Raw genomic sequence first — 9,902 nt, 5'->3', positions numbered from 1 at the left:
GAAAATGTATGCATGCTTTTCAATGGGGATAAAATCTTGGAAGTTAATTCAATGCAAACAGATCATAGATAAACCCTTTAAATGCAAATAGATCAAAACCCTTTAAATGTGAATAGATCAAAACCCTTTAAATGTGAATAGATCAAAACCCTTTAAATGTGAACAAATCAAAACCCTTTAAACCAAGGAAAAATGAATTCCACTTTTTTGATGTGACATGAACTTTGGGCATGTGATAATCTATTATAGGTAATGTCATGACTAGTTTCATATGACACTTACTTGGTTGCTTTAGGTAAAATTTATGACAAGAAGAGGAACATGGATCATATGAGAAAATGAGTAAATAATAAGTAAATGAGAGAAAAGTAAATGTATGTCATAAAAAGTAACGTGAAAGAAAATAAGTGACAATAATGAAAAAGGGGGAGTAGCATGTGAAGGAGGTAGACTCTAGGTTAAAGAGAGTGGGGGAGAAGTTAAAGAGTGTGTGGACAATGCAAAGCATGTGAAGGGGGTGGAGGGTGGAAGGTGTAAAAGAAAGCATGTGAAAAGGATGTTTGTCAGAAGAAACCTGCATAGAAAGACACACTTTTCCATGTGATGACACTTCACTTTAGACAAAAAGATAAGATATTTGGAGGGTTGAACGGGATGTGGGGGGAGCAATGTATAACTTCCTTGTCATATCAAAGTCACGCGGCATGCTTTGTATCAAGTCATGGTTCCCACAAAATGAATATTGGTACTACTTGTAACATGTCAAATAAAGATAGGGCTAGCGAGTCATGTTGATTAGTATGTGGTTTTAGTAATACTCAATGCAATATTTTGATTTCATTTGTTCTTTTGAGGATGGGCCACAATATACATTCTCTCTTTTGTCATAGTGTGGTTTCACTTTTTGAGGAAACTTCTTAGATTGAGACTAAAGGTTGTCTTTTGGAACAAAAGGGAGACGTGTACAAAACATATGCTCAAAAAGATTAGAAAAAAGATTGCACACATTTTTAATGCATATTAGGTTGGAGGGCGTGCTTAAGATGATGTAAGTACAAGACTTGTTGGGTTTATGCAAAGAAGCCATGGTACAACTATTGTAGTGTGTGAGGTGAAGCCTACGTCTTAAGATTGTTTGGCATAAGGCATGTTACCACTTCAAGGCTACCTCATAAGTGTTAGAAAACCATACTTTCCCCCGAGCATAAAGTATTAAGATTATATGAAGGCAACAGTTTAAAAAAAAAACAAGACAAGGACAAGATTAGTAAATTGAAAGATAACTTCATGATTGAAAAGACGACCCCGTGATAATTGGGTGAGTTAAATTGTTACCTCATAAAGGAAGAACACTGTTTCTCTGTTCATGAGAGGAAATGATGCAAGCATCATGCGTCTCTTACTTCAACTTTTTGAGACTACCATGGGAGGGTTTATAATGGTAAAGATGAGGTCGGGGTCTGGAATTTTCTTTGAATTTACAGCCCCAATGTGATGTGGTCTCCTCATTGGGGAAGGCAAGCACCCAAGCCTAGATATTTCTTAAAAGGAAAGGTGGTGCTTTGGTTAGTAATATTAGTGGGGGATGCATCATGAGACGTGTAAACATGTTGGCAAATATTTAATTGGGAGGGGGGGGGACGAACAAGGTGCATAGAATCTTAAGGATTTTGAACCATAAATAAAGACTTAACAAAAGATTGCAATATAATGTGACATTAACAATATGTGCATTAGTTAAACATTAATGATATGTGCATTAATTAATAGAGATATTAGGTTTGCAAATGCATGCACATTATATTAATGTGCTTCAACATGGGCTTAGAGATTACGTGGCTACCACGTGAAGAGCCGCCGGAATACTCTTATTATAGGGATTTTTAAAACTTTGCCAAATTTGAAGATCTACATTTTACAATAAATAATAATATCATCTTTTTTAATAAATAATATTATCGCGCTTTTCTACACAAGGGGTTGGGTTGTACGACTGCACACACCACTGCATCTCGTTATTACTTTTAATTAAAGATTTTCTTTTTGTAAACTAAGTACCACTTTTACGTGCAATCAGTTACTTCCCATGTGCATAATTTAGCTTATTATTTTATTATATTCCTTGGGTACTTCCCCATGTGCTTCATCTTGCTTCCATGGTTCGAAGGGCGTCATTGACAAAAAGCAAAACTTTACAGAGGTGGGTTTCCTGAAGGAGGCGGTACCATTGGCAAAAAGCAGGGTTTTCTTCCCTGGCAAGGGGGTTTTTCCCTGTTTTGTTCAACAGAGGGCTCCATTGGCAAGGTGGGTTTCCTGAAGGAGGCGGCACCATTGGCAAAAATCAAGGTGGGTTTTCTTCCCTGGCAAGGGGTTTTTTCCCTGTTTTGTTCAACAGAGGGCTCCATTGACAAGAAAAGACTGCTGCTTCAGGTGGGTTCTTCTGTTCAAGGAGCTTGGGAAGCCTAGAAGATTATGGGTTCTGATGCTACTGTCATACGGGCTTGGACTAATGAAGATCTGCACGTTATAGAGCAGCTGTTGGGCCCTTCTGCCATAGCCCATCTTTCTTGGAGCTTGCAGGGGTTAACACCAGCAGGTGGGAGAAGGCTGAACGAAGCAGCTCTCCAGCAAAGGCTCCATAACCTTGTGGAAGGCTCTGCCGTGAATTGGACATATGCCATCTTCTGGCAGCTTTCTTGCACAGTGAAGGGTGAAGAGGTCCTGGGATGGGGAGATGGGTACTTCAAAGGACCCAAAGAAAAGCAAGGTGAAGCTGCCAAAACCCCTAGCCATAGCCGTTCTGGTGATGAACAGCTCAAAAGAAGGGTTCTCCGGATCCTTCAAGCTCAATTCTGTGCTACAGATGATGATCTTATGGCCATAGCTGATGGAGATTTTGTCTCTGATACAGAACTGTTCTACCTTATCTCCATGTTCTACTGTTTCCGGCACGGAATGGGCATCCCCGGGACAGCTTTAGAGACCCAGAACCATGTTTGGTTAACAGGAACCAACCGAGATAGCTCTGGCATTTGCATAAGGGCTTCCATTGCAAAAATGGCAGGAATTCAGACCATTGTCTGTGTGCCAACTTTCAATGGTGTAGCAGAGCTGGGCTCGACAGATATGATCTTTGAAAACAGGAAGCTCATTCATGAAATCAAGGTTTCTTTCACTGAAGATGTTTGGGTGAAGACCCAGAACGAAGGCTTTCATCTACAAGCGCAGTCCACTGTCAAAGAGGAGGCAGTATCTTCTCCGCCAGCTAGTCCTAACATGACTTTGAAGAGCAATTCTGGAAAACATGAAGTGGCCAGTATTAGATCAGCTGCAGGAGGCCAGCATTTTCATGGGCAGATAGCAAGAATGCCCCCCCCTGTAGATCTGAGATCATTCCCACCCAATTTTCAAATGAACCCCTTCTTAGCTGCACAAAGGGCAGCTGCAGCCAAGCTTTTCCAAGCTCATGGGTGGCATCCGAAGCAGAATTTCCCCTGCATCAAGCAAGCAGGCCTGGAAATTCTTCACAAAGGCCAAAACCAAAAACCATCTAGCTTCACTGTCGAATTGGGCACCCAGTTCTTGCAGAAGAACGATTTAGGAGCTCAATTCTTGCAGAGAAATGAATTGGGTGCCCAATACTTGCAAAAAAATGAGCTGGGTGGACAATTCTTGCAGAAGAAGGAATTGGGTGCCCAGATTTCCTCTCTCAAGAATGGGGAGGACAAGTTCATGCAGCATTATGATGGCCTGGGTGGCCTCTCGCTGAGCAGCGTTGTGAGATCGTGTGTTGAAGCAGAGAATTCTGACATGGAAGCCTCCTGCAAGGATGCCGTGGAGGAAATCCGGCCACGAAAGCGAGGTAGAAAGCCAGCCAATGGGAGAGAAGAGCCCTTGAACCATGTTGAAGCCGAACGACAGAGGCGGGAGAAGTTGAATCAGCGGTTTTATGCACTGAGGTCTGTGGTTCCAAACATCTCCAAGATGGACAAAGCCTCTCTTTTAGGGGATGCCATTGCGTACATTCAAGAGCTCCAAGACAAGCTAAAGGGCATGCAGCAAGAGAGGGACGAGCTTCTGGCAGGGTCCCCGATCGCTAATGTGGAAGATGTATCTGCAATTTTGCAGAAAAAGGAGGGAGGTAACTCTTCTTCTAGAAGTATGCCACAGGTTGATGTACAGCTGCAAAATGGACAGGCTACAGTACGGATGACTTGCCCTAGAAAAAGTCATCCACTAAACAAATTGATAGAGGGATTGCAAGAGCTAAAGCTAGAAATACCACCAGCCAATGTGGTCATGGTTGATGAATCATTTCTACATACCCTCAAACTTGATCTTAAGAGCTCCAAGAACATTACTGAAGATCTGCTGTATGCGGTCATTACTAGAAGTCATTGAGACTCTGTCATTTTATCTGAATTTTATTTGTGGCCTGTGGTATACAATGGAAACTACTACCAAATCATTAGCCCTTGGTTTTCCTAAACCTTGCATGGGTTTAGACTTGTGTGCTTTTGAAAGGTTGATAAACACATATGATGGACATGGTTGTGGTAAGCAAATCAGCTATCCACAAAGGGTTGCATGATAACACAGGCCATTCTCCCTGCAGTTAGAGGTTCTCTGAACAAAGGGCCATTGCACCTTTTATAAAAACCCTCTTGACATTACTTTTAAGCATTCAAGCTGCAATTGTGTAAATGCTTTGTGATGGTGTCGTTTTAGATAAGTGTATAGTTGATGGCCTTTTTTGTTTAGTGTATGGTGGATGAGAAGTGGTCATGTCAACTTTCTTGGTGAAAGATGTCATGCAGACAATACACCAAACTTATAGTGGCCTGTTTGCTGCAGCTTAGCCGTCTTTACGAGCATCGTTGTCACTCTGTGACAAGCTGCAGCAGGTTTATTTTGCCACTCAATTTTGTGAGTGGCTTTTTTGTAAGTATCATGCTTCGGTTTGGCTGCAGGCATTACACCAATGATAGTGACTGGAGTAACATGGGCAGAGGGGACATCTTGTATGCCTTCAATTTGGCTAAATGTGCACTTCCTCTTTGAGAAGTAAAATGGCCTCCTCCAGCATTTTCTTTTCTTTGTGGAGTTTTTGCAAGTAAGTTAATTTGTTTAAAAGCAGATCAGGTGTCCACTCAGTTGTTAACATTAATGGCCTTGGCAAAGCTACCCTGTGTTAGTATAGCGTCTTTGTGCACAAAAGGTTTTTTTAGTTCAAGTTTTTCTTCTCGAGTGTAGGGCTGTGGGCGTGGCGTTGCCGCCTGACTCTGCCAGCCTCCTTCCGGCTGGGTCTTTGGAGCCGGAAGAAGTTCAGGCTGGGCTTTGTCCTCTCCGCCCTTTGGTGGAAGAGGTCGCAGAGCGGGGAGCTCTGACACCTTCACCATGGGAGCCGGACACAGGTTGAGTGGAGGAAATCTGAGCCCCCGTTTGGCGCAGATTTTTCGTCTCTGCCGGCATTGCATCACCAAGTCCTCCATTGCACAGAAGGCAATACACAGACCTGGCTATGCCTAGTGCAGCTATGGACGTTGAAAGGAGTTGTAGGACAAACACCGTCTCACAACAGGGCTGGCGGAGGAGGGATGCACAGGAGAGGCGGAAGGGGCGCGGGTAGCACTACCGGTGCGCGTGCACTGGAGGTGGATACGGCGGAAAGAGGCCATCCCCATGCCAAAGAAAACGTAGGCCTAGCCCACGTTTTGGGTGGTCTAAAGTGCAAAACTCTTCAAGTTCTTTTGTACTCTTCTTGGTCTACTTATGAGAGCTGGAAGTAAGACTCGATCACGAGACCTTACCCCAAACACACACACGCTTCACCAATTGCTCTACCGCATGTTAGTAAAGGACACTACTTGGTACAAATAAAAATCCCGTATTATAAAAAAAGTTTCTAAGTTTTGGCCTACTTTCATGCTTGGGAATTTGGGTGGTCTAAAGTACAAAACTCTTCTAAGTTTTACTTTATTTTCACGGTTCATTTAATCATCACTAGTTAGTTAGTGACCCGCTCATTGCTAACCTGTTGTGGCTTCCCCTCAGGAGTAGGAGGGTGGGGGGACTATTCACACGGTGAGTTTGCTTGGGAAGTTGGGTGGTCTAAAGTGCAAAACTCTTCCAAGTTCTGGTCTACTTTCATGGTTCATTTAATCATCACTCATTAGTTAGTGACTTGCTCGTTGCCAACTTCTTGTTGCGGCTCCCCCCCACAAGCGGGAGGTGGGGGGAGTATTCACATGGCGAGTTTGCTTAGGAAGTTGGGTGGTCTAAAGTGCAAAACTCTTCTAAGTTCTAGTCTACTTTCACGGGTCATTTAATCATCACTAGTTAGTTAGTGACCCGCTCGTTGCCAACTCGTTGCGGCTCCCCCTCACGAGTGGGTGGGTGGAGGGACTATTATAGAGCTGCCACATTGTAGTTCCAGAATAGATCTTCCTTTGTGAGAGAGAACAACAATGAGTGGGTCACTAGTGTGCATAATAGTGTGGATATGGCAACTTTTTGCTTGTAACACTCGTTAATTTTTCACGTTAACAAACGTCAACACGGATGGCGGGTTTTGCCTACGTGCAACTTAAAAGATGTGACACTCTTAACTACTCACATGAACTTTCAACTTCAAATGCCATCAAATTAGGCGTATTTAAAGCTTTTAAATTTTCATAGAATTTAGATTTTTGAATCATTAGGAAAAATACGGACTCTATTTTTTCCCTTAAGGGATACCTCTCTCTTCCATGAATTAAAAAAAATGTTATAATATTTTCATTCTCTCTCCTCCTTTAGAATCAAGGAGATCTCTTTATATATATTTTTATAAGAGATTCACCTATTATTTTATTGTAGTACTATCCCATGTCTAAAGTTAGGACCACCTGTCCCCTCAAAATTCTCAAATCTGAAATGATAATATTTTATTTGATTTAAAAACGTGAAACATGTAAGATGTGACACTCTTAAATACGCACATGAGTTTTCAACTTCTAAACCCATAAAAATAGATTGCATTTATGTTTTTCAAAATGAAAAAAGTTAAAAAAATGAGATAACTTCATGTAGACATCACATTTTTTAATTTCTTTTTACCCATGCCTACCTTTGTGCTCTAAGAGTGTGGTTATTAATTTTTGTCATTTTTCATTGAGTATACAAGGGTTTATGAAATTTTTTTCTTTATTTAGAGACCTCTAGATTTTTAGAATAAGAAAAAGAGGGTTTTTAGTTTAGGGCGATTTTACTATGCTTTGATGAGATATTGCTTTAACTTTTTCACTTTTCTTCCTTTGTACATAGAAAATTCAAATCTTTGTTTGTTTCCTTTAATAGTTATGCTCAAAAGCTTTATTTCTTGAAATTGAAGGGTATATTGATTATTTGGTGCCATTTAGTTGGAACCACATATTTATCTTTCCCTTCAATCATCTTTGTGTTCATTATTCTTTGCAATAGAGCGATGGAGGTATGTCTATCTTGTCATGTGTTACGTTGTTTTATTATGGTTTAATTTTGTTTGAGTTATTATGTTTAATTTCTTATTTTGCCCACCTTATTATTCTAAATGTGATTTAGTCGTGTGAAATTGAAGTCAATAGTTGAGTTTAATGATATTAATTCTGTGTTATTTGGGTTGTTCATTAATGATTTTTTAAGTGAAACAAGTGTGTGAAAGATAAGTGTTGATTAATAGTTGTGTTATTTGTTGAAATTTTGAGTTATAAAAATGTATAAAAGTTAATTTTTGGTTAATAGTTGTGTTTAATGATGTTTACTTTCCTATTTTGATCATCTTATTGCTCTAAATATGATTTAGTCATGTGTGAAATTGAAGTCAATAGTTGATATTAATGATGTTATTTTTATGTTATTTAGGTTGTTCAATAGTGATTTTCTAATGCCCCAATGCTCAAAGTAGGGGAAGGTAATTTTGACTAGTTGATTTGGGATTGATCCTCTAACACACATCACATTCCTTCACATGTTGCTTGGCAATCTGACACATGTCACATCACATTCCTCTCATACACATCACATTCCTTCACATGCTACTTGCAATTTGAAAAGAGAGAAGGCCACCATAGGTGTGACTGTACATAATCTTTTGGATTGTGATATACTTGGTGTCTTGAGTGAGAATCTTCCATTTAATTTATTAAGGGAACCTCATGTGGATTGTGACACACCTCCCCAATACTGCATCTTTACCCATCTTGTAGAGTTGGCCTATTGTCAAACTAGTTGTGACACAACTCCCCATTACCCATCTTGTGTAGAGCTGGCCTGTTGTCAAACTGGTTGTGACACAACTCCCCATTACCCATCTTGTGTAGAGCTAGCCTGTTGTCAAACTGGTTGTGACACAACTCCCCATTACCCATCTTGTTAAGCTGGCTTGTTGTTAACTAGTATGGTCTATTCTTTAGCAACAACCTCCTATTAGCCTTGGCATCTACAGAGGGAGGAAACCTAGTAGTACTGAGCATGATGACAATATCCTTGTATGAGGTGGGTGTAGCATCTATTGCAAACAACACGCTATCAAGGAGTTCATCACTTATTCCCTCTTCTGAGGATGGCCCTGTCCACTTGGAACCCTTGAGAGGTGATCTGCCAAGACATGTTCTTTTCCCTGGTCTCACCATAATCTTGAAGTTGGGGAAGTCAATTAAGAAGATACCTAAGAAGTCCTTTACGTGCACTTCAAAGATCTTCAAGGTGGCTTTCTACTGAAAGGAAGCCTTGGCATTGCAAAGAGGAGAAATGGCATCATGACATAAGCATATGTGTCCCACTATGTGATGAATGCGATTTTGTGCCAATCTACTTGGTTTGATTACTACCTAATTATAGCCACTTTGAGCCATCCATGAACAAGTAAAGCACATGATCTGCCACATCTTCTCTCTCATAAAGGGGAGGGGGAAGCCATCCTTGATTGTGTACTGGTTTAGCAATTTGAAATCCATGCAAATGTGGATCTTTATTGGCCTTCTTGTTGGGGAGGATCACCACTATTGGGGTAACCATTTTCAGTGCTCATCAATGGGTAAAATGATACTGGCCTCTTCCATCTTTTCTATTTCTTTCTTGAAACTTGTGAATACTTGGGGTTCACATCCTCTAGATACTTTTCCACACCGTAGGTTCCTTGGGTTAGATCTTATGTGTGCAAATGGCTGAGAGGTTCTCGTATGTCAGTGCAAAGACATCTTGATGTTCCTTAAAGAAGGCGGAAAATCTTCCTCCAGCCAAGGTTGAGGTACTCACCTTCTCTTGTTACATGGTAGGAGGGAGAGGAGATAGCACACACAACACTTGTTACATAGATTGTGCATAGATAAGGGGTCATAGGCTGGGCTTGAATCTAAGGGAAAGTATCCCATAAATTCCTCTATCCAAGATGAGGGTAGTACTTCCCCTCTAGGTTTGGAATAATCAACCTGTTTCTCCTTTGGGTGCGACAAGGAGAATCAAATTTTGTTGGCGTTATAGAGGAAGGTGCGACTTCTATGTTACCTGTCAAACTCTAACTCCCCAGGCTTATTACCTTTATGGGTTTTGTATTGGTTGGAGAAGACTCCTCTGCTACAGTGTCTGTAAGGATTCTATGTTACCTGTCAAACTCTAACTCCCCAGGCTTATTACCTTTATGGGTTTTGTATTGGTTGGAGAAGACTCCTCTGCTACAGTGTCTGTAAGGATTCTATGTACTGTTTTGATATATGTGGGCCATTGCTCTCATATCTCATAGAAACACAGTGTGATATTAACGAAGCAGTGTCATCAAAATCTCAATATCGCGCCATCTTTCCATCTGGCCACAAGTTTATTTTTATGCTTATTTTTGTAATATCTAATTTATGCTTGCTTGCATATTGAGCATCAGATTTTTT

The 9,902-nt window shown here is 40.7% G+C and overlaps 1 protein-coding gene across 2 annotated transcripts; it reads left to right on the top strand.

Moving 5' to 3' along the window:
• The first annotated feature begins 2,130 nt into the window (after positions 1-2,130).
• On the top strand, positions 2,131-5,901 carry LOC147609548 (transcription factor MTB2-like). Of its 2 annotated transcripts, XM_086787474.1 has the most exons (3): positions 2,166-2,346; positions 2,431-5,113; positions 5,254-5,901. In XM_086787474.1, exon 2 carries the CDS (start codon positions 2,473-2,475, stop codon positions 4,399-4,401), a length of 1,929 nt encoding a protein of 642 aa, XP_086643600.1. In that variant the 5' UTR covers positions 2,166-2,346; positions 2,431-2,472; the 3' UTR covers positions 4,402-5,113; positions 5,254-5,901. The 2 variants fall into 2 exon arrangements, with proteins under 2 accessions (XP_086643598.1, XP_086643600.1); XM_086787472.1 differs by having other exon boundaries at positions 2,131-5,113.
• The last annotated feature ends 4,001 nt before the right edge of the window (positions 5,902-9,902 follow it).

The sequence above is a fragment of the Cibotium barometz genome, chromosome 51 (assembly GCF_041138505.1).
Source record: "Cibotium barometz isolate CiBa-2024 chromosome 51, ASM4113850v1, whole genome shotgun sequence".
Lineage (NCBI taxonomy): Eukaryota > Viridiplantae > Streptophyta > Polypodiopsida > Cyatheales > Cibotiaceae > Cibotium > Cibotium barometz.
Note: the sequence above shows the minus strand (reverse complement) of the source record. Positions and strands in the feature narration are given on the sequence as shown.